The following is a 25,207-nucleotide window of genomic DNA, read 5'->3' on the forward strand; positions in this document are numbered from 1 at the left end:
CAAACAAAACCCCCCCCCAAAAAACAAACAACAAACAAACAAAGAAAAAAAAAGACAAAAAACAGTTTACACCCTTCTTGATCATTCAACAGACCATTAAGACCCCAACATAGCCAACCTTAAACTGCCATGAGCTACCCAACAAAATCTAAAAAGAAAAGACTATAAAAATGTACTTTTTTGTAACCATAGCATAAGCCAGTAGATGAGCTTTCCAAGATCTTCATTTCCTCTCATTAGACCGGGAACGACTGTAAAACAAACCAACCAGTGAATAAATGCAAAATTGATTGGGGAAAAAATTTGTTAGCTTAATATTAAGTTTGAAGTTCAAGAACAATAAATATAAAAATTCTTTTGATTTACCTCCTCGATCGTGAGAAGGATCTTGAGCGCTTACGGTTCTTCTCTCTGGAAGCAGACCGATATCTGCGTCTATCTCTTGAAACAGACCTGAAAAAAAATTTTTTAACGATTTTTATCATTTGCCATAGACAAATGTGTGGCAAAAAAAAAAAAAGGAAAGACAAATGGTGACATGGCTACCTGCTGCGGCTGCGGCTGAGGCTCCGTCTCCTTGGTGATCTACAATGTAGGGGAGGGGGGAGGAGTTAAAAAGAAAATTAAGAAGAAAACGTTTTTTTTAGAAATATTAAGAGAGCATGTTTAACATTTCCCATCTCTAATACAACCTTTGAAATTAGTTTTTCTTGATCCCTACAGAAACATGGGTTACATGTGGAAACGTGGTTACACGTACTTCCTGGTCTGTTAACAGAATGATCGTCTGTATCCATGAACTGGTCAAATGTTTATAAGGAAACTTTGTCCAATGAACACAAATCATGGAGCAAGATATCAGAATGTAAAACAAAATCAAGGCTCGGCATTAAGGCTTGTCTGAGAGAAAGACCAAACAAATTATGTGACAGCTTTTTTCCTTTTTTTAAAACAAACATAAAAACATTCTTCAATCACCCATCTACTGTGATCCTCCTTGTGCACAATGTTCCCCAAAAAGTAAAATACCTCCTTTAGCAGCAACACAGGAAAGACTGATTATTTTTGTTTTTTGTTAAAAGAAACTTTCATGTGGGACACATCCTAAGGCAATGAAAAATAGGGTAACCTACAAGTAAAAGGGTCTTTAAACAAAAAAAAACAAACAAAACAAAACAAACAAAAAAAAAACACATTAAAACTGCAAAGAAACAAAGTTTACTTCCTGTGGTTATCACTCAAGATAGCTTAATGTCGAGCCCTGAAAATGCACTCAGTAGAACAATTACAATGAACACCAGATAAATGTAGTTCATTTTTGAAATGGAAATTAAAGAATGGTGGTCAAAATTCCTTGACCGGTTTTTGCAGCACTGCACTGAATTTTCTCCAAATTACATAACTGCTGAAGAAAACTGTCAAGCAGCTATGAAAGCTAGATTAAGCATTAAAACTACAAAGAGCAGGATAAAAGAAACTTACTATTTTTGGGGGAATTGGACAAGATAGAAATGACGCAAGGAAGCCAGACTGATGGTGAGGGAGGTCGAATTGCAGAGAAGATTTGCCACAAGATGCAAATGTTGGAGATATGAAGTTGCCTGGTGGCTGGTTCGAGGGGGTAGTTGTAGATTTTCCCTGCCTTTTTTGGGGGGTGGGGGATGGGAAGGGATGTAAGCCAAGGGCTGTCCCCGCTGATACAGTAGATGTTTGGAGAATAGAAAGAGTAAAGACGCTGATTGGCTGATAATGTGAAGTGGACCGCTGTCGATTGGGTAAAGGTTGGAGGAAGGAGGAGGATGCTGGGAACTGCATGCTCAGGAACCAAAAGCTTGGTGGAACCTGACGACTGGCGGTGCGCCTGGGTCATGTGACAACACCAGCCAAGCTGATTTGGGCTCACTGGTCAGCAGTCACATGATGCTGAAAGAAGACTAGTTGATTGACTCAGATGGTGAGAAGCGTGGTGGTGACTCTGAAACGGGGTTCAGTTTTATTAATAGATGGCAACTGAACTCAGAAAAAAAATATAAATAAAATTTACACCTGCAGAATGTAAGTGTAAAAATATTTGATGGGAGATGAAGGGCTAACTATGCTTCTGAAGATGTCTTTGTAAAATAATATCACTCTGGCAGAGCTTGTTGTTTCAACAGTTATATTTTAATAAAAGATTTTACCGTTTACACAAGCTGCCACTAACATATCCTTGAAATGATAAAACAATGAAAAAAAAAATTGTATCAAAATTATTACTTCAATCTTCGTGGGATCAGGGGCCGTATTCACAAAATATCGAAAAGTTTGAATGTAGCTCTCAAGTGGCCAATTAGTAGAAACATGAAAATGAAAAAGGAAAAATGAAAAAACTAAACAAAACACTCATCACTTGCTGGGTTGGGGGAGATGGGTTAGAAACCCTAGAGCTCTGTCTTATAGAGCCTGGAAATAATGTGCTTAATTTTAGTGAGAAAGCTGGCAGGATAGGATTTGTTGGATGCGAATTCACCGGGCATTACCCGACTGTACTCACAACAGCACAATCACATGTCCAAAGAATAGTTGAGATCTCCAGTTTATGAGCGAAAACTGTAATGAAATGAGTGCCTACTATGTAAATGGGTTTTTTTCCCTCTTTGCTTTAGTCTGGCACTTTTAGTTTGCTTTAAAAAGAAAGTATGACACTTTGTGAATACAGCCACAGATTATTTTTTTTTAATTTTTAAAGAAATAAAAAAGGCAAGAACGCTTGAATGCAAGTGTGCAAACAATTTGTTTCAAGCTGTCAGAAACTTGATTCCTTGCTTAGTTTCAGTTTAGACTATGACAAAACTAAAAATAGTCTGAGATGGTAAAAGACTAGATTTTTGCCAATATATTTGGCCATTTAGTCGATCTAAAACTGTTTTGCCAAAGTCAGAAGCTGAAAAATAAGTTTGTATTTAATGAATGTGTGCTTTGTCATTTGTACTGTTATTGAACACTGCAAGTGAGAATGTTGTTTGAAAAGAAAATGTCTACAGATAAATAAAACAGTAAAATAACTGTCAAGTAGGAAATGCATACCTGCGTCTAACAGGAGGACTGCGTCGCCTAAAATCATCTCGAGGGTATCGGCTCCAGGATGGAGGAGGGCCACGGCTCCTGGAGCGCTTTTCTCCAGTGGATAACTCAACGCGTACTCGACAGCCACACATGGTTCTGAACAGAAGTCAACAAATGAGCAGAAAGCAATGCAAAAATCAAACACAACTACTAATAAGTGTAGCATGTTGAAGGAGTTACCTGCCATCCAATTCTCTCACAGCATCTGAGGCATCTCTGGGATCTTCAAACTCTACAAAAGCAAAACCTGGGGGATTCCTGGCAACCCAAACACTTCTTAGAGGACCATAGTAACCAAACGCTCTTTCTAACTCCGTCTTATTTCCATTGTTTCCCAGATTCCCGACATAAACCTTGCAGTCGAGGGGACAGTCTCGATGAAAAGCAGGGTCTTAAAAGTGACAGAAACACAAACGCACATCAAACGATGAAGTAGAACAAATTACGTATCATTCATCAAAAAATGTGCAAATTAAATGTAAATTATGTTAACCTGCTTTAAAATATTTTATTTTTCTATGTTGACTAATCCAAAGACCCCCCCCCCACCTCAAAGTTTTCATATCTACTGTACATAGCCTTACTTTAAAAGACTTCAATTTTTCTGCAGCCAACCATGGAAAATAAAGTCAACTAATGCCAGTCCTTGTTTACTTTTATTTCACCAATCTTCAACTTCTTTTTATTGAAAAAACAAAAAACAAAAACAATTCAGCAAAAAAAAAAAAAAAAGCTGGGGTGAAAGCTCAGTCTACCACCCTGCATCTTAGACTGTCCACAGTAAGAGCTTAAAGTGCTGTGAGTACTACTATCATGATAGTGATGGAGCCACATGTAACTAGATTGTGAAAAAAAATTTGACGAGACAGCATGAGTCCACCATGACACAGAACAAACAGTGGTTGTGGTTTGTAAAAACAAAAACAAAAAAAACATTGTAAAGTGCTTGCATGAGCAGCTGAACTTAAACACACTGCAACCAATACACAAAAAACATGCAGCAGGTTAATTCAGTAAATGTTTTTGTCTTCTTTAACTTCTTGTGTAATGTGCACATATTTAGAGAATATATATATTTTTTGCTGACAAACTCATTCAGTGGAGTCACCATCTGTTAGCTTTGCAGTGTTTGAATTAGGGGCTGTGTCCAGCAAAGTACTTTTTGACTGACGATAATGCTAGGCACTCCTCTGAAAATGTCCAGCTGAGAATACTTGAGAGCACTTAGAAGTCACCGCACATTTTCAGCAGAGACAATTTGGTTGCTATGATACATAACATCTACTTTACCTGACTGCTACTGACTTGGTGAACGAACTGTTCTTCTAGGCCTTTATATTTAACATCAATATTGTGGTAGACATGGATACTCAGAGAAGCAACATTCACTTCTCATCCATTGTTGCTCAGATGGTTGTCAGCATGCGTGCAATGGGAAAGCCTGTCTGCATGGCATTTGTCCCAGTTCTGCTTGATGGGGTAAAAAGTGACAAGCACAGCTTTCTACCAAAAGCTGAAGATCTTAAGGCCTGGCAACCAGTAAAACAACCCAATCACAAAGCTTGGGAGAGATGCTCAGTGCCCCATTGCTGCTGGCGTTTTAACAATACCATCAATACATGCCACTCCTATTCCAAGCAATTCCAAGAACATTGCTCTTAGGAACCACGCTGGCCTCAGGAAAAAATACTTTGGTCTTTGGACACACCCCTTAAGTTCACAAATACTGTAATTCTTTTACAGTCACTTAGAATGTCCTGTGTTGTTTCATGGGACACCAGGGCACCTCCCTACTGCAAAACAAAGCAAGAAAAGCTACACGACTAACTTTCTGAGTTGTCATACCTCCCATTTCAAATTTCTTCTTGTTTAAGTCCAACACTCTGTTGTCCCTGAAAAGAAAAAACAAAACAAAATTACAAGAAACAGTTACAGTCAAACAGCTCTGAGAACAGTTAATCTATGGCCCCATTTAAAGCTACCTAACTGGTATCAGTGAATTGTTATATTTGCATTCACTTTGCAGCACTGCAAAGCCTTTTCTAACAAAGAGTCTCATTCAGGTTTATACATGACTGGGTTGCTTATAACTGCAGTACCTACACAGGATTTTTAAATATTTAACAACCGCACACTTTAAAAAAGAAAAAGAAAGATTCAAAACCAACGCGTTTCTTTTTTTGGGGGGGGCGGGGGGAGGTCTCTTTAGTGTTTCTTTGGTGCTTTTCGGATGAATGGTGAATAAAACTATGTTGGTTAATTGGTCAGAGGTATATAATATATAATACAATAATAAGCTAGAAAATGGGTTGGCTTCTATTAGCAGGCTCCTGAGCCTTAACACTGGCTATACATTTCCAGGCTAACAGCACCAAAAATAGTTCGCTTTAGCTTGATTGTTGACGGGTAACATTAAAATTGGATTTTAGTTAATCTAAAAAGACATTTCCTCTGAATATTACACATTACTTTTGAGTCCAACTTTTCATCCGAACGATAATGCAGCAAAGTTTTCCACCACCCCCCAAAACCAACCATGCGAGCATTAACGTTACGCTAGCAAATTTAGCATTTATTACCGCGAAACGATTTACAAAAGAATTCATCGCGATGCGAATCGGCATCCTAGCTGAATTCACACGAGAAACGTGTGGAAGACCGAACCTACCTTCCTGTATGGAATATAACTCACCTTTTTACAGCTAAAACTCAACGAAAACCCGCTTGCAGAAGATTTCACGCCGCTCGTTTGAACACCAGGCCTAGCCTGTTAGCTTATTAGCGCCTCGAGTAAAGCGGAAGACCGAGGGGAAAAAAAGAAAAAGCCCACTCTTCTTCTGCGTGTGTAAAACGCCATTAAAACACCGATAAATGCCTATACTGCCACCTACTGTACCAAAGTGGAATGTCTGCCACAACACATTAAACTGGCAAACGTGTGCGATCTTCACCCAACTTTTATAACAGAAAAATGTAACCAGAGAAAGTTTAGAACATTTTACGTGACTGAATTTTTTAAAAAGCGCCTTTACTTCCATCATATTTTAATATTACTGTTATATTTGTTACTTCATAGGATAATCAAGGTATAATAAAGTGAACCAAGCTGCTATTAGTCTAAGGAGCCACTGGACTTTAAGTTTTGTGAAGACGTTTCACTTCTCATCCAAGAACCTTCTTCAGTTCTAAAAAGCTGCTATTACATTGAGTAAAACTTCATAATCCCTTTTAGTCTACTTTGGCTCTAGGTAAACCTATCCCTGCCCCGAGCCACTTTAAATTATATCTACGCTGTTAAAATCAAACTCAAAGCAAGTTTATTTGTAAATGGCATTGTTTCATTTATTCATAGAGGTCAAGTAAAATGTACAACCATGTAAAAAAAAGGGGATACAAGTTGAACTAGTAAAATTATAGCCTAACTTTACATTTAAAGTATGTACACCATGTACTCTATATACCGCAATAACACTTATTTTTAAAATGATCTAAGAAAAAAAGTGTTATAACTGTGGTGACAGACAGTGGGTTTTCTGGCCAGATGTCATATTCTTGCTTCTGTCTTCTTACTGGTGCTTTTCTTTTCAGACCTTATCTGTGCTACAAGGCTGAAGATTTTTTTAACATCTGTTCTTGTTCCTGTGTCCTCTAGCCAGTAATCTTTTTCAGATATTTACTGCAATACTAGATTTCCCCTGTGTAAACACGTAAGGCTCTTCTGCCTGAAAAAAATATCTTCCTTTCTTCCGCCATGTCAAGCTAACCTTTGAAAAAATAAAATGTCAAGATGTTCTTATTATTGTAACATTTTAAACCCCATCACCTCATGGAAAAAAGAAAAAAAAAACTTTAGAGGTGTTCAAGGGAAATAACTGAAACTGAAAATAATTAGTCAAAAATGTTTAAATAAAAGCACAAATGCTATCAGAGGAATTGCAGTGATATCTATAAATGAACACAGGCCATTTTTACACATACATAGAGTACATATACATTAAGCATATATTAGGACCCCGTAGAAAGCCCATAAGTGCGTTTACTCAAGAAAAAAATATTATAATGCTTGTATTTTACTTAAGTGTTTCCATTTTATGCTGCATTACACTTCTACACCACTCTAATTTAGTGTTTGTGAGTTGTGTTGTAGCTCTACAACAAAAAAGGATTTTACACTGTTTCCTTCAAACTGTTGATGCCCTAGTGATGTAACACTTGCTTGAAGTAATTCAAATATGTGTAGCAATTCTTGTTTCTTCCTTTATTTACCCCCTTTTTCAAGCATCTAACAAACCCTCAGCCTTAACTATGACCCTGACCTTTTGACTGTCCTCAGATTTTAAAAAAAGAGAGCGAGAGAACATGAGAAATTTGATTACCGTCTTAACGTTTGGCTGCAATAATCACTATTATGATAAGAAAAGGCACAGACTCAAGCATGAAGGCCACTGTCTAGAGAAAATTCACTGGAAATGTTTTTGCTGTGGTGCATAAAATGTAGTCATAGTACAGATATGATGTTTTCTATGTTCTGTGACAAGAATCGCACAGTTTGCTCAGTTTGACCTTAAGAAGATAAAGCAGTGCAAAAACAGCTGCCTGCCATTTAGTAGTTACATAGGAACACAAGTAAATCAACAGACAGGGCTATTGCTCAATGTGACCTCTTAGAAGCACGCAGGTGGGTGGGTAGATAATGTATGTACATTTCCCGTATAGAGGCACATTCAAGACGTAGTGTGGAAAAGGGGGAAGAGTTGTGTAACAGAAGTCTTCGTGCATCTCTGACCATGAGGCTTACCTCAAGTCACAAAGGGGCACAGTCAGAGAAAAATTAGCAGCTCAGTCTTTATTTATCGCACGATGGATGGATGAATAGGGAACTCTGTTTTGCTTGTTCTCCAATGTTATGTGTAACCATATGTGTAATCTTTAATTAGACACATATTGGAGACATTAATGTTTCATTTAAACTTGTTGTGAAACACCCTGATTTGTATCCCATTCTGACACAGTTTGTGATAACAGTGTTGTGATTTAACCATCTAACATGTCTGGATAAAGCCAATCAGATTCAAATTAGTTTTTGAGCAATTAGTCATTTCAACCTCAGGCTTTTAATGATTGCCTGACGTGACAGGTTAAATTGCTGTGTACTAAACTTCTTAGTAATTGATACCCTATGTAATAATTAAGAATAATAACGCTTATTACCACAAGTTTGTTGTCAATGACACGATGTCATCATAATTTGGAGTCCCACAAACCCCTCTACTGTACATGAAGTTATTGTAAGCCGTTTGCCATCCACTAAATAGTTTCCCTCCTGAGCTCCTTAGAGCCCAGTTCAGTAAGAAAAAAAGTTTAAAGTAGTGATACCCCCTCTCAACAAACTGATCATACATGTTCAATGAACGTGAGAAAATGCAGAAAAGACCACAGAGCGTTGTCATTGGATCAAATGAGGAAATCTCTTATGTATTATGCCCTGTGCATAAACAGATATACTCAGCCGCCATTTTATTAGGTACACATAGCTTAAAAGTACACTCTGTCCTCACAGTCCCACGATGAAACATCCTTTCATAAAGCAAATAAGGGAAGTTTTGACTCAGTGTTATGATTAATTTGAATGCCGCAGCTGGTTTTATTATACCGACAGGTGTTTCTATCACTTCGTTCATTGATATAAACTCAATGAAATGCAGAAACCTATTTGGGATTTTTAACATATAAAAAAATAAAATAAAATAAAATAAAATCTCCTTTACAGTTGCATTCTGTTTTTGAGATTTAAATCGGATATTCCCTGTGGCGGTTTACTTAGAACACATCCAAATACTATGTGAAAGCCCTGATCTAAAAAAGTCTTCAACTGATTTGAAATGATTTCAAAAAGGTTTCATTTTCTCCCAGACTCAAAGCAAACCATTAAGCTCCTGTTTTTCTTTTAACTCAAATACAAAAAGAAGTTAAAATCTTTCAGGACAGTTATACAAAGTGATAAATGTCAGACATAACATAAAACACACCAAAACTGAACTATGCTGACAATAAAACACAACCTTTTAAGGTTTGTGTTGACGTGATGAAAATAGGACTGCTGTTATTCACTGCCCCATTTCTCAGTCATTTATTTCAGGCCCTTGGCAGACACAACAGTAAAGAACTCTTGCTTCAGGGGGGGCAAAAGTTCAGGGATAAAAGGGATCACTCGGGAGATTACTTCCCTGTACGTAACACGGATGCCTAGAACACAAACAAAGAGCATTATGTTGCTCAGCCTGTAGCTGCAGAGCGCATGTTTGTGTGAGAGCAAGTGCTTCTTTAACCTCGCCCTCACATTTGCCTTTTGCTTTACCAAATGAAGCATTAAGCTGCCTTTGTTTTTCCGTGCATATATTCCCCTGCTGCCATAGGGTTCTCCTTGTAGCTTTTTAAATGAATCATCTCTTTTTTCAAGCATCCACTCAGCACAGTGTTTTTCAATCAGATTAGTACAGCACATTCTGTTCTGTTTCACTTCCTGATGACTGTGCAGCCCGTATCCCTGAATGAACTCACCCGCGTGCTTCTGGTTACACCAAGATACTCATTCAGACAGATGGATTCTTGCAACTGCCTGTCAGATTTTTGTACTTTACACAGTATTTAGCAAAATCTGTTAGACACCTATCAGATTTGCCCTTTACTGTTTTGTTTTAGCAAAGATTAAATGACTTTCTGATGCAAAGTGATAGGTAAGTAGCAGTAAGAAGGCCACAAAGTTCTAAAAATAAGTTACAACTGCATGTATGTCCCCATTATATTTATATAAAACAGCCACAGACCACTGATGTAACCTTTGACCATCTAATTTTCATTTTCTTCTTCTTCTTTTTTTTTCTCGCCTGCCTGGGTGCTTTCACCAGAACAGAAACAAGATGTTCTTGATGTTTCAGGAAGGAAAACAACATCTCAAGCCATGTGTCACTATACATATCTATTCATGCATCTCAGTTCAGCCCAAGCCTGTTTAGTTCATTTTGACCTCCAGTTAAGCATTACAGTGTAGGGAAAAAGAAGCCAGACAAAGCAACCAGGACGCCACGGTTCACGAATTTTGGTAAAACAAACAAACCAACCTTTGCCTGTGCAGGAGTTAACCGTCCTGACATGGTGTTTTATTTTAAATAATCAGTACTTTTATTTTAAGGGTTTCATGCGGGCAGTGACACATAGTGAGGTTGTGTTTTTACATCACACGAAAACATCTTTCTGTTTCTGTGCTGTTTTTTTTCTTTAAATGTGAATAACATGTTCTAAAACACATGTGTGTGAAAGCTACTTTCTTCCGATAACCAGATGCTCAGAAGATTACTCACCCCAGCTGACAATATCCCTGTTGCGTTTGCAGAGTCAGGTTCTCTTGTGTTATGTCACCTATATAATTAACAGGATCATCATGTTCCCTCTCAATAGCAGCTTGCTGTCTGCCAGCAGTGTGGTCAGACAGTATCCTTACCACCTATAATGGTGGGATTCATCATCTAGAGAGACGAGGCTCTGTGAGCATCTCGGTTCTATAAAGGAAAGTTTTCCTCTCGCTGTCTGACATGAACAAATTTTGGTTAACTTCTCGTTAATGATTCAGTCATGACATTAATTCGAGGCGTATTTTATAGTTTTTAATGCAATAAATGTGATAAACATAGACACAAGAAGCAGCCATAAAGCGTGTCATATTTTCAGCACTGTTTATTGACATATTAATGCCAACATCCTCAACAGCAAAAGCACAAAAGCAAGGCCATAAAAATCTTTTATTGCTATGGATTTTAGCTTCTCTTATCCCCAAAGTAAATGCATCAGTAAAAAAAAAAGAGTTCATTTTAGAGATGTGAAAGAGAAAACATATTAACTATGAATGTGATAATAAGCAAACACTTACTTTAACCAAATCAGGGAATATAAAAAACCTAGAAATGAGATAAAGGCAGGGCTGTTTGAACACAAGATTTCATCAGCATGCAGAGTGTGAGTCTGGGGTTTCCACATGACGAGAGTTTTCAGCCTCCTTACAGGCTGTTTAGGAATCGTGGTCAAAATATACTCAAACACGTGCCCTTTGGAGAAGAACATGACCACTGTGAAAAGTTTGCTTACAACATAAATCAACTCCTGCTGGGTTTTTATATATATCATTCTGATAATATTTTGAAATATTATATTAAAATACTTGGTGTTGTGTCTCTCACGTTCATCTCTTTTGGTGTGTGTTTAGTACTTCACTACTATTTTGACTTCTTGTATATTTCAGGTGAAAACTATCTCTCCCTGATAACTGCGGTCTTTCTTGACCAGGACAAAATTTGACTTGCAAAGCATCCTTCATAAAATGCAATGCATTTCATGCTCACGTGAAGCAGGTTGGCTACTTTCAGTTGTTATGTAACATTTTGCGTCACAGTGAGCACTTTAGGTGTGTGTTAGATGTGACACTTTTTTTCTAATCCTGTGGAATGCACAATGAATCAAAATGACTTCAGTAACTAAAAGACATTTACAATTTTGAATATTTATTATTGTATTTTTCATGTGGATTTCCAGGTTAAAAAGCAACTCCCAAATAATAATGTGTTTATAGTGCCTCATTACATATAGTAACACTTAGACAATGGTATTTTTTTTTTTTTAGATTTTTACTTTAATTAAACTTTGAAGACTTTAAGAAGAACTGTACTTCACAGTAAGTAATTTTCATTTTGTAATTTACTAGGATACAGTAGCAATTATTAGACTACAGTAATGGGTTAGACAGGTTTAACATACTGGTTCTCTAGTGAGCATCCACATCAGAGTAAAATACTTACTGATTCACCACAAAATATGAAAACTATTGTATCGGGAGGTTAATGATTAATTGATAATTAATAATGATTTATAGGATGAGACAGGATTAGGCATATTCACCATCTGTTCTTGGTTATCACATTGATTTATCATTCAGCCCTTTGGCAGGGACTGCCCTTATGTTCCCTCACAATGAGTACTTCTACTTTTAATAATGACTTATATTTTTATCACAGTGCACATGGGGAAGGCTATTCCCTAGCCTATATTTATAGGAACGTATAGTTCCCAAAATTTGACTCGCAAAACAAGAGTTAATAGAATATGATGCACATTACTAGAATACCATAATACTAGAATCACACACAGCACCACCTGAACCATGCTTATACATTTAAATGGACGCCTAACACACTGGCAGGACTTTTCACTCTAAGTACTTCAATATGTGTTTGTACTTTAATAAGGTTTAAATAAAGAAAATGTCTCAAGTTACTGGTTTGACAGCAAAACAGCTGTCGCCAAGATTTTACTTGCAAAGTTAGTAAAACAATAGCTTACACCTTGCAGTGAGAATAGAGAATTAGTATGTAACATGAGGAGCATACACAGAAAATCATCTTTTATATTTGATTTTATTTTTATATCTAACTTGGTTGAGTGGTATTTTTTTTCCAACTAGTAAAAGCTCTTCATACTTTGTTGCAAAGCCGTAAACACCACAATAATGTAAACACAGACTGTTTGGGAAAAGATGACAAATTATCTCCGCCCAGTAAAAATGCCAAAATGGAAAAATACCACCAGGAATTAACAAAAGAAACAATAGTAGAAAAAAACATGCATGCGCTTTTGTTGAAGTCCTTACCCTGAAATAAGTTACAGAAAACTGTCCTTTAAGCCATAAAAGTCTCCGATAAGCAAAGACGCTACTTCCCCCCTCCCCTTTTCTTTGTAAGTCTACAGAAACAGTGCGCTAATCCGTATCACCGCGCGTCTTATCGGGCAGTGAGGTGTGCTTTTACTTCGGTGATTACACATCCTCGTCTGTGTCTGCAGGCGGGCTGTTACACAGTACTGTTGACGATACGTGTTGTCAGCTGAGCGGGGAGGACAGCCTGCTGCGGTACAGGCTGTTCCCGGCCTGGCTGTCTCGGCACGGAACGGGTTACAGGTCAGGGTGTCTATTGGAACACAGTGTTCTCATCAGCAGCAGCAGCGGCACAGCTACAGTACAGCCGGAACATTGTGTTACTTTGTGGCTGCTTTCCAAGACCTGCCCTTAATTTTACTCTAAACGTCCTCCCACAACTCTACCCCCCCCCCCCCCCCCCCCTCTCTCTCTCTTTCTCTCTCTCTTTTCTTTCTCTGTGTGCTTCTCTGCCTCACTACCTCCCCGGTGTCATTTTGAAGTCTGAGCTCCATGTGGCTACTACTACACCGGCAGGTTTATCGTCACCGGCGAGGACGGAGATTAAAGTAAAGAGGGAGGGAAGGAGGGATAACTAGACTGAAAGAGCGCTGCTTAATAACCACATGGGCAGAACATTTAGTACCATGGATATGAGATGAGAAGGGCGGGCTTGAATTAGGTGAAAGAGACGCGCTTTTCCAATTTACCGACCGACTCGCTGAGGAAATTATTATTATCGGATCACAAGAACATGTAAGTGATTTAATTTACTCCTCTTTATTCTGCTGCTGACGGACTTAATTAAGGAGTTAATTAAGGCATATTCATGCCTGGCTGAGTTAAACTGACACTTGTGATACATCGTGAAGGTTTAGCCTTCATTATATTTAAAGACTGCTTTTTAGAAGCACACACACACGCGCGCACGCACATATATAAAAACAGAGAAAAATCAAAACGTATCTCAGAATTGATGCTGAATTCTTCACACGCATGAGGTTACAGCTATATCCCACTGTGCGCTGGAAAATAAAGGCTGATAAGGCACTGTGCGCGCGCGCGCGCGCGCGTGTTTGTGGGGGGTGGTGGGGGTTAATAGGTGAAAGTATGTGTGTGTGTGTGTGTGTGTGTGTGTGTGTGTGTGTGTAAATGTGGCACTTAGCTGCGGGTCCCTGTGGAAGGGAAGGATGAGGACAACAGTTTATATCTAGACTACGTGTAAGCCTAGGTGTACCTACATAAATTACAGGTTGTGTAACTGTTTCTGAGAATTACACCAGCAACTCTGGCGCTCTAGCATTTATTCTGGAGCACTTGAACGTTACAGGATATGATGGTGGCCCCTTGAATAACTTCAAATACACGGGCGTCCCCGCACGGGTAGTTAGATTTGAGGCACAAGCAGAGGTGGCCTTGTAAAACAGAGGCTGAGGCGACATCCCAGAGATGAATCAAACTGCCTCAAGGTAGATACGGAATATAGATAAACTGGTTGTTGTTTTTAAAAGCACTGACATTTACGATATATATATATATATATATTTTTTTTTTTTAAAAAGGGGGGAAAAGGGGGGTTCTCTGTTACCTTTTAACAAAAAAAAAAAATCTATTTTTAAGGTTTGCAGTGTCAAATTTCACGTCAAATCTAATTTTTGCCAGCATTTTCAAAAAGTCACTCCTGTCGCTTTTTAAACTCTGCAAAGGGTTGTTGGGTGAAAGGGAAAAAATCCCGTATGTCAAACAGTGCTTTGGTTCAGGATGTCTGTTTGCCATGCACATTGTGTACTCACACGTTCACATATTAATCAGCAGACTACGGATATGAGGCAGAACGTACAGATAGGCTGAAGTGTGTGTGTCTTTGTCTTAATATGCTCTGTTCCTGCATTCCTCTGCAAAGTAGCTGTACATGTAGTCTACATGCCATCATCTCTGTGCTGTCACTGTTTGTGCACTGTTCCTCTTTACATTGTTAAATCTAGTTGGATATTTATCATAAAGAAAAAGCAAAAGCTAAAAGGGTCAAATTGATAGAACACACAACTTTTACTTGAAATGATGCTAATATATGTCTGCATTCACCTACTTGTTTTACCCTATTTAAATCATATGTTAATCTAATTGTAAATATAGGTTCTGTTTGACTCGTTTAAATCACCTTGTTTTGGTTTAAAAATTGAAACTGGGCTGTACGTGAGGGGGTCTTAGATTGGTGAACACCGTCAGGCTTTGCCAGCGGGGGAACTGTGAATAGAAGGAACATTGTGTACAGACACACAAATGCACACACACATGCACGAGTTACATCTAAAACCAAATCCTTCAGATATCAAAGACACAAGACAAGATGCTGCTAATGAGGGATGGACAGTTTGTGCTCAGTGCACAAACACTTTGAGGGGAGACACAAGGCTGAAGAACCAGAACAAACAGTGCAAATGTCAGTAAAACAGATCTTTATGGTTTCACCCTGTGGTTTGAGGCGCCCAGGTTGCGCCATAGTTTACGTTTCCTAAGATCTCATTTAGTATGAGGTCAATTTCTTTATCGGTATTCAGTACACTGGACATGTTGCTTATTGATGAGACTCAGACCAAGTGCTGTTGCTTAATGTTAGTCTTTGCAGGCTCTTTGTCGCCACAGCAGAACATAACGTAAGACAGGGCGACTGATGGAAAAATCCAGAAAACTGATGCAGGGTAGGCGAGCTGCTGCTCCTCTCCAGTAAAACAACATGCCGCCTGAAGAAGGGTTATTGCCTCAAATAAAGTCTGTGGAAATTTTAGAACTGTCGTCTGATCAGCAGCTGTGTCCTTGTCACTGCATCCCTCACGTTACTCTGAATGGACACTAGCACTTTTTATTTTGACTATTTGAAACAGTCTGTCCTGACAGCCCTACCTAAACTTGAGCTAGAAACGTGGTGCGATGTGAGAAGAATTCTGCTTGTGACATCACTGAGATAATCTCGTATCTTCAACATCTCAGCTTAAAAAACACAGACGATACAAAGATTGCCTTTATATAAAATCCCCTCTCTCACGGCTTCCCAGCATACAGTCAGCAATTTAATCATCAAAAACCAAAGCAGTTGAAGTCAAATATTTTCTTTATTTGCTCATTCTAAAATGAGTATGTTTACATTTGCTTGTCAGTGGGAAAAATATAAATTTCAAGTATATTGCGCAATACGTTATTGTGCTGCTCAAAGATTCGCTGCACTGTAGAAGCCTTATTTAAAAATAAATAAATAAAGGAAAGACCTTAATTATGTTCAGATGAAGTATAACTCTATGAGTCCAAACTGGCTTGATACCAAGAGGCCATTTAAGCTCGAAATGGTATACCTCTACATATAAAAACATTTTAAAGGAAGCGTTTTACAAAGGAGATCCAGCACTGTGGTGCAGCCTCGGCAAAGAAGACCACCGTAGCAACCCTTCTCCCCCCACATACCCTCATAAAAATCAGTTTGCCACTGCATTAATTGGTTTACTTGATCACCCATTAAACAATAAATAACATCATAGACAAAAAACATGTCTTAGTGTTTAAATGACAAAGGATTGCAATAAATACATAAATTACTCAACAATACTCTGTTAGAGATTCTCTCACATTAAAAAATACAGCTGTTGTTCTTTGCATGTGGGGCTTCTGTAATCTAACTACGGAGCCCCAGTAAGGCAACGGTTCTATACTATGTAGTGCCTTTGCAGGAGTACGTGTACTCTCAACACTTCTCATTCTTTGACCCTACCTAAGTAGCTTTGAATGATTCACAGTTCCTTATTTATGTCCTTATGGTGGGGCCATTGGTGCATCTCCAATGTTCAACCACTGTGATGACCGTATAAGAGATGTTATACTAAGCCTGAGCTTTTGGTGTTTTACAGGCATTACTTGCACATATGCTCATCTCATTTTTTTGAATCTTTAATAGCCATTTGTATGAGAGAAAATAAGGAAAAGCTTAATAGGTCTCCTTTAAGAGGGTTTTATAGTTATCACTGCAAAATGTGCCAATAGGAGAGCCTAATTAGAAGCTTCTCTTTTTGTTAGGAGACCAAAGGGTGTTTGCTTAGTTTGCCTCTCTGGACAGTGTGCTTCTGAGTGTGGTAAAGCAGAAAAAAAAGTGCTAGCCTTAGTAACATCCCTAGCACGATGACATGTGAGAAAGTGTTAATGTGTCAACAGCTGCATATGATAACAATCAGCAAACGGTGTTTGCCAACATGCTTAACATAACTATGTTGCCTTTTTTCAAACAATGTCAACATTATTGTGCCAGAGGAGACGGTAGTTTTGTGTATGGGAGAAGCAGCATGCAGACAGTGATTGCTGCTTTGATGAGAGAAGCAACATGTCCAACATGTCATTACAGTTTTTATGGGTCTGGCAAAGCTGCTATTGAAATTATTGCCAGCAAACCTTTCATCAGGCTGAATATTAAGTGTTTTTGATATACAAAGGTTTTTTTTTTAACAGCAAGTTTATTATTTGGAATTTGCCATTTGTATACTTTTGACTTTAGCCAGTTTACGTATTTGGCTGCTTGTGTTTCCACATTTTGTTAAAACTATTTTTGTCCAAATCTAAAGTGCTTTGGTATGAAGAAACCGAAGCTTTGTATCGTCTCTGGTTTAAAACATTTCCAATAATCTTTGAACTGTAAAATTTTTCGGTTAGGTGTCAGTGCTTGTACTGTCAGCAGCATAACAGAAATTCACATGACACCTAGTTGTGTGAAATTTTTAATCTGACATTGATGCCGCTTAAATGATTCACAAGAGACAATGTTTGAGCTGTATTGCATTACCAGAGAAAGCCAGACAGTGTGGGGCCTCATGTTGTGATATTTTATTAGTGTATCACCTCAGATCCTTGACTGAATTCAACACTTTTATCTGTGTCATCATAAACACTGGGAAGATCATGTGGCTGTTTAGGATGCTGCAGGTTTAGCGTTGCGGTGTGTGTTTCCCCTGTGCATGTGAGGCTTTTAGATGGAAGGCTCTGCTACGTTAAAAAGGATTTTTTAAAAATAAACAGTAAAACTATGCGAATGAGGTTCTGAAGAATTCATTTTGGAGTCCAATAAAAATCCAGATGTGTTTATATATTTTTCCAAGCACACACAAAGGTCATTAAGTAATGGTCTTGGAGATACACACTTTGCGAGTACTCCGTGTACTCTGTGAGTACAGAGTGTGCTACAAAATAAAATGAGTGAAGTGAGCAACTTGCTGTTCACTTTCACTTAGATTCACAGTTATGTAATTACTTTATCTTTTGGGGGGTTGGGGGATCAGAAAAGGTGCGATAGCCTACAAATGTGTTCCTCTTAAAGCTGGGATCAATGATGATGTGGATGCTGCTAACAATAACTGTAAATATATTTCTTGTACAAGATACTGATTTAGAGCATGTGTCCCTAAAATAGCTTCAAGTTATATAAGGTGAAGTAAAAGTCATATTCGCTGGGTGGATTGTGGTGATCACATTGATATTTTTATCCTATATCGTGATTTTTCTAGCCCTGCTCCACAAATTTGATCTATATTATGCACAATTTTCCCATTTAAACATTAGATGCAAGGAAATTTAATGACCAAGCAGTCAGTCAGATAGCTAACATCTAGGCTTGTGTGTTTGTATCATTGGCAGTGTTATATATCGGTTTTCCACGCGCAGAAATGACAACTGATCAGGATTTGCCAATGGATCACCAGTCAGCCACAGCCCTATTTGCTGCAAAGGGCATTGATGTAACAACCAATAAAGACCAAGGAGTTATCAAGGTATTTACAATACTGTCATCATGTGACTGTTGACATTCATTCACAAGTAGGACTCATTGTTCCACCATATGGCACATCATGTTTTTTTTTATCTGTTCCCTTTTAGATCTAGGAGTTATCTTTTTTATTTTCTTTCTTAAATGGTAGAAGTTTTTATTGTTAAAGGAGACACTTGTCTTTCTTTCTGCAGGTTATAAAGCGTGCAGGGGTAGATGGAGACAGGCCCATGATTGGGGACAGAGTAACAGTTCACTACACTGGGAAACTGGTCACTGGGAAGAAATTTGATTGTAGTCGAGAGCGCAAAGAGCCCTTTTGTTTCAATGTGGGCAAAGGTAGGTGACTGGCATGACTGTCCCTAACTGTTGATTAATTAAAGGTAAATGCAGTATTGTATTATATTTTGCTACCAAGGAGCCAGTCTTTGTAATTCTGTACCTTTAAGTAGTTTCAACCAATAGTTCTCCAGAATTTTGGAAGGTCTTTCAAAGATGTTCATGATGTATATTTCCTTCACTTATTTTTAGTCCAGTCCTTTAATTTACATAAAAAATTCAACTACTATGCCAGTTTGAGAGGCATAGTAGTTTTGCAGCAACACACTACTGAAAACTTGCAACCCAATATCACAGCAAAATGTATAATTCATATGTCGGTCCACCGTATCCATTTCACACATACTTTTCCAAAGCGTGACATGGACGTGCACACAGAAGTTGCAGTACCAGCAGGGGGAGATAATATACTTAAAGGCAAGAACTAGCTAGTGAGTAAGGAAGGTATGAACTGTATTCCAGGGCTCTTAATTGCCACAAATGATTGTATGTATTGTATTGTATTGTATGTATGTACTTACATGTGTTAGCAATGTTTGATTAAACACTTTCCTGTGATTAATTTCAAGTTGGACTGAAATAAAATATCTTCCTCTGCTGGTACTGCAGCTGACTGCAACTTATTGCAACTTCTCCAAAACTTGGACATGCATGTAGAAGTGGACCAGCGTGCCTTCACATTTTTTATTACATGTTTTGCTGTGATCTTGGCAATGGTGTGCAGTATGTCCTTGAAAAATTTGAGAAAACTGAATAAGTGAAGGACAAAAAAAAAAGAAGCAGTGACAGGCCTAAAGAAATTCAGACAGACAGCATCTGAAAGTCATGTCTTTTGGAAAGAGGAAAATATCCAGCAAAGACCTGACAAAGGTTCTGACGATGCATGTCAGATCCTTGTATTAACTCCCACGTTTGCTTAATTTAATCAGATTAGCTTACCTAAGCAGTATATATGGAAAGATGCAAGGCTCTCCATTTCAAGCGAAAACAAAATCAGCCTGTCAGAACTTCGATTTTTTTACGCATTAAACAAACAGACATATAATTTTAATAAGTAAGCTTTAGAGATGCTGGCTGATTTGTTGAACTCTTTCAGTCTTTAAGCTAAGCTAGATATTTTATATTTACAAATATCAATATTTTCATGTAATCCTCAGCAAAATGATCGGTTTGAAATGTGTGCAGGAAAAATTGTTGCTTTAAATTTATATATCTGAATGATGTAATATAACCTTTGAACTTATCGAACGAGCCAACAAAGTCTTGTTTAATTGTTTAAATATTTTTGATCTACTCACAGGACAAGTCCTCAGGGCTTGGGACATTGCTGTGTTGTCCATGCAGAGAGGAGAGGTGTGCACACTGCTGTGCAAACCCGAGTATGCTTATGGAGCTGCTGGAAATCCTGACAAAATTCCTCCCAGCTCTTCAGTAGTATTTGAGGTAGGCGCTGTCATTTGTGTGACGCATTAATCCAGCATTGCACTGAGGGCCTTTGATAATTTAGGAGCATGTCTCTGCAGATGGAACTCGCTGGTCACAAAATTAACTTGTTTGTCTATTTTAATCCCCCTCAGTCATACAGCCAGCATAGTTTCATATGCCACCTTTACAAGTGTGTTTGGGGCTCAGTGAGACTAAAGTTCAGATCTTCTCTTTCCTGAATAATCAGTGTTAAGTATAATTTAGTTTTCTGATCTGCTTTTCATGTTGGCTCCATTAAATGCAATATATTCATGAAAAAGGATTGTTTTACTCTCCCAGTTGGTGATTCAACTCTGTAATTTCAGTTCAGCTTTCACTTTGTAGGTTCATCAAATGTTGCTCAAGCAGACATAATCAGCTAATAAATTTATCAATATATGTTTTTTATTTATACTCTTAAAAGAGAGTATAAAGGATTATAAAAAAAAACATTACCAAGTTTTGCTCTCATTGAAAAAAATACACATACACTGAAAAAGTATGAACTACTTCAGTATTTAGCACATATGAGAGAGCTGGATATGCACTGCGTAGAATGCTCCACATTCGGTGGTTTTCTGGTTGTTCATATTGTTTCATGTACTCAAATTGTGTGCACATGTCTGGTTTTCATGTGCACAGGTTTTGAGACTACTGGGACATCATACTTAGCCCCAAACCTGACAGAACTTTGAAGTTTGAATTCCAGCCAAACATCAAGAGAGTCTTGGGTTTGCAGATGTAGTTAGTTATCCTTAAAATGCTTGAGCATTTATAATTTTTTTAAACATATATACAGAAAAAGTTAAATTTAATATTCTTTCCCAACTTTAAACCGATCTACAGTGAAATAAAACAGATAAAACTGATGTTTTCATACGTGAGGCTTGGTTTTCTTAGCTAGCTGGCTAGTTATGACATAGAAGGCATAGAAACAGTATGTGTCTGGTTACACAGTGTACTTGCTTCGTTTCTTATTATTTCATTATCATAAGTCATTAATTTTTTTCTTTTCAGTGATAACTCCTACTTATTTTTAGTTATGTATTAATTCACCTCCCACACCTACTGAAAGTTCTGCAGAGCTGTAATTTTGTATTTTGCGTTTACCACCATTTGTTAGTATAGTGATGGCATATCCTATGTTCACACAGATGGAGCTAATTAAGTTTGAAGGCGAGGTACTTACAGGCGATGGTGGAATTGTGAGAAGAATAAAGGTCAAGGGGGAAGGTTACACTAATCCCAACGATGGATCAATTGTGAACGGTAACGACATGATTTGTTTATTCATCAATAATTGGCATTGTGCCAGTTTGATAAACGATCTGTATAGTAATTGACAACATCATAGATTAAATTGTGCCCTGTGTCTCACAGTGCACCTGGAGGGAAGGTGTGGTGACCGACTGTTTGACTGCAGGGACGTCAGCTTTATTGTCGGTCAGGCTGAAGATAAAAGCATTCCTCTGGGAGTGGACCGAGCCATGGACAAGATGCAGAAAGGAGAGTGCTGTTTACTTTACTTAAAACCAAAGTAAGTTCCTAACAAATGTAAAAATGTCATGTCACTTTGTTAATGAAATACAATCAGTAATTATTTATGTGCGCTTTGTTTATTATTAGCTCATGAAATTTTTATTTAAGGTGTCTTAACTGTAGGACTGTAGGTTCCTGTAAGATGATGATAACTTTAATTTAATTATTTTATATCTCATTTTTATTTCATAAATATCAAAGCTATTAAAGCTTTTTTCAAGTAATTTTATTGTATTTTTCAATATTTCTCAATAATTAAAAAAAAATATATTAGTGATAAACATTAAATATAGTGAAGTCACTAATCAGCTAACAAAGGAAGAAACCTTAAAGAAAATATTTTCTTAATATCTGGTTCAGAGCTCTCTATTTTTGCAGATGTAAACAGACTTTTCACCGATATAATAAAATCTTTCTTTTATCCTATTAAGGTTACAATTACATACAACATTTGCATTTTTTTGGTTTATTTAAACCTTTCCATTAAGTACTACACACCATTTTTCCGAGTATATATGTCAGTGCATATCATCAGTGTGTATGTTCTGTATGTTCTGCAATTGATTTATATTTATTCGAAACACTCAAAATATATGCCCTGTATCCATATTCAACTTCACTGAAAGCAGTTGTCCAATGATGTCATCCAGAAATGATATCATTCAGAAATTCAGATCTAAAAAAAGTTAAATAAAATTCCTTTGATGTCATTTCAAAGGGTTTGTGTATTTACTAGAAATGTTTGATGGTTATAGCATGTGGGGAATTTTCAGCAGCAGTTTTAAATCATGTCACAAATTGGAGCTTGAATGTCAAGTGGTTCGGGTCAACTGTTGACACAGATGTTGGTATGCAGAAATTGCATGCTTCAAAATAGTAATTATTGTTTAGTATAATCAGGTGGTCATTTTTATGCTTACAGGTATGGTTTTGGAAGCGAAGGCAAACCAGAATACAAAATAGGACCAGACAAAGAAATCGTATATGAGATTACTCTTAAAGACTTCCAAAGGGTGAGCACTAGTTTCTACTGAATAAGATGAGATGAGACTGGAATAAATGTTGTTTGATAAATGTGTTTAAGTAAATGGAATAAATGTGTTTAAGTTTTGTTGGAGGCAAACTTGATCTCATAGATTTTATAGACATATTTTCAGTTCACTAACTCCAACTAAAAAAAGTCATTATGCTCTTTCTGTGTTTTCACAAGGCTAAAGATTCCTGGGAAATGGACTTGAAAGAAAAGCTAGATCTGTCTGCTGAAGTAAAGAGTAAAGGGAATCAGTATTTTAAGGTACAGCTCCTGGTGCTCACTCAAGTCAGTAAACGATTTTTTTGTTTGTTTTTTTTAGATCTTAGATTTATAAAGATATATTCTGTTCCTTCATCAGGCAGGGCGGTATTACCAGGCAGTCATCCAGTACCAGCGCATCATTTCGTGGCTAGAGATAGAGTATGGTACCGGAGACATGCAACGGAAGAAGATACAAGATTATATTCTGACTTCCCACCTTAACTTGGCCTTGTGTTTCCTGCGATTAAAAGAGTTCACACAAGCAGTGGACAACTGCAACAAGGTGAGCTGATGTCTGCCCATCTCCTGTGCGTGTAGCTGATGAATGTTTAACTGCTACTATACTATTACTATACTGTTCATTTATTTTGTGTCCGTTAAAGGTCATTGAGATTGATGAAAACAATGAGAAGGCTTTGTATCGTCGTGGGGAAGCCTGGCTCTGCCGCAATGAGTTCAGCCTGGCCTTGGCAGACTTTCAGCAAGTGCTGCAAGTCAACTCAGCAAATCGAGCAGCTCGTGCTCAGATTTCCATTTGTCAAAGCAAGATTAAGGAACATCACGAAAAAGACAAAAAGACCTATGCTAACATGTTCCAGAAATTTGCAGAACGGGACGCCAAGGTCTGTAGACAAATTTAGAAAGTCAGCATGACTTGTTTTTGTGTTTTTCTCTTTTCCTTTCCTTTCCTTTCCTTTCCTTTCCTTTTTCTTTTCTTTTCTGACATGTTTATGATTCTTTAAGTAAATGTACTTAAAAATACTTAAAAAATAAGTAATAATAATTAACAATAATAATGTAATTAATCTAACAAATATTCATATAGCCCCATTTAAAACACTTTTTTTTCTGATGCTTTCCTGGCACCGATAGCAACTAAACTTCAGAACTGTTAGAAAGTGGAGAAGACAATTTTGCATTTTACATCCTTTAAGGAGAGCCACATTCTGTCACACTTGTCAAAACGTTTGCATTTACAACTAGTGTTCAGCCATTTCGTATTTCATGGTGTGAGATACTCGTGCACTCTGAAGACATCCACCACTATGTGCTAGAATAATATCAGAATGATTTGATGTTTACTACACGATCCATAGGTTTAAAAGTTTTACATTAGAAGAATGTTTTAAAATTTTTTTTTTACGTTTATTTATTTGTAAAATTGTCTGGCTGGATTGTTCATGTACTTCTTCAATGTTATACTGACCTCTAGTGGTTAGGTTGATTCTTTCACCCATTAATCTCTGTTAAAGTAAGGTAAAATGCCATGTGCAAAAAAGCAAGATTACATAACAATATTAACTGCATGTATCTAAATGATGATGTCAGTTTATGCCATTGGATAGTTTGGCTGTGTAGAGTCCATGATTTGATTTTTCTTTTCACAATATTTCTATCAGTTTTCCCTTATAGGAAATGGTCTTAATGTATATTTTTTCAGTCATTTGCAATTCACCTGAAGCCCTGTATCTTCTGAACAGACTGGGAAGACAAAGAGAAGGTGGGATGACAGTGCGAGGACCAGCTTCAATGGTGAAGTGAGCATTAAACAACGCCGGAGGAGTCAGGACTGCCCGTCGTAATGGGGACATTTGAAAGGGATAAGAGAAAGCTTCTTTTTGCTTTCCAAGTCCAGGGAGCAGAGGCAAGAATGAAGATGAAAAAAAAAGCCTCCAAACCAAACCCTTTTTTTTATCCCAAAATCCAGCGTGACCATTCCTGCATATAAAGCAGACTGTAAGCAGGGACATTTGCAAGCCAAACAGCCTTTCCCCTGTCACAAGGACTATTGAACTGCCAGAGCGTACCTTCCAGTGGAGACAGAAACATTGAGTTAAGACTGGCAAACACTTTTAGCCCTCACCTTTTATCCTGAAAGAATATATTTTTATTTTCCTCAAAATGCAAGAAACACAATTACTTTGTC

General features: G+C 37.5%; 2 protein-coding genes across 2 annotated transcripts; one reads left to right on the forward strand and one right to left on the reverse strand.

Annotated features, from left to right (window-relative positions):
• LOC134622848 (serine/arginine-rich splicing factor 3-like) lies at positions 1-5,907 on the reverse strand. Its single transcript, XM_063468179.1, has 7 exons — positions 5,798-5,907; positions 4,951-4,997; positions 3,286-3,496; positions 3,067-3,201; positions 547-585; positions 367-453; positions 1-251 (listed from the first exon to the last, which is right to left on the reverse strand). Exons 2-7 carry the CDS (start codon positions 4,955-4,957, stop codon positions 224-226), a joined length of 507 nt encoding a protein of 168 aa, XP_063324249.1. The 5' UTR covers positions 4,958-4,997; positions 5,798-5,907; the 3' UTR covers positions 1-223.
• A 7,407-nt stretch (positions 5,908-13,314) lies between these two features.
• Positions 13,315-25,197, forward strand: LOC134622843 (peptidyl-prolyl cis-trans isomerase FKBP5-like). The gene is made up of 11 exons (XM_063468172.1): positions 13,315-13,600; positions 18,515-18,648; positions 18,839-18,983; positions 20,284-20,426; positions 21,602-21,716; positions 21,828-21,984; positions 22,909-22,999; positions 23,197-23,280; positions 23,378-23,563; positions 23,664-23,903; positions 24,762-25,197. Exons 2-11 carry the CDS (start codon positions 18,544-18,546, stop codon positions 24,861-24,863), a joined length of 1,368 nt encoding a protein of 455 aa, XP_063324242.1. The 5' UTR covers positions 13,315-13,600; positions 18,515-18,543; the 3' UTR covers positions 24,864-25,197.
• The last annotated feature ends 10 nt before the right edge of the window (positions 25,198-25,207 follow it).

The sequence above is a fragment of the Pelmatolapia mariae genome, unplaced genomic scaffold (genome assembly GCF_036321145.2).
Source record: "Pelmatolapia mariae isolate MD_Pm_ZW unplaced genomic scaffold, Pm_UMD_F_2 NODE_ptg000244l+_length_82687_cov_1, whole genome shotgun sequence".
In the NCBI taxonomy this organism is placed as follows: domain Eukaryota; kingdom Metazoa; phylum Chordata; class Actinopteri; order Cichliformes; family Cichlidae; genus Pelmatolapia; species Pelmatolapia mariae.

Bases quoted from the DNA above. Each gene is read 5' to 3' on its own strand.
- LOC134622848 (XM_063468179.1), bottom strand. The intron at 3,202-3,285 runs GTAACTCCTTCA...ACTTCTGTTCAG, and splicing joins GTGAGAGAATTGGATGGCAG to AACCATGTGTGGCTGTCGAG. The intron at 454-546 runs GTAGCCATGTCA...ATTTTTTTTCAG, and splicing joins CTCAGCCGCAGCCGCAGCAG to GTCTGTTTCAAGAGATAGAC.
- LOC134622843 (XM_063468172.1), top strand. From the start codon at position 18,544: ATGACAACTGATCAGGATTTGCCAATGGATCACCAGTCAGCCACAGCC. The intron at 21,985-22,908 runs GTAAGTTCCTAA...TTATGCTTACAG, and splicing joins TTACTTTACTTAAAACCAAA to GTATGGTTTTGGAAGCGAAG. The intron at 23,000-23,196 runs GTGAGCACTAGT...TGTTTTCACAAG, and splicing joins CTCTTAAAGACTTCCAAAGG to GCTAAAGATTCCTGGGAAAT.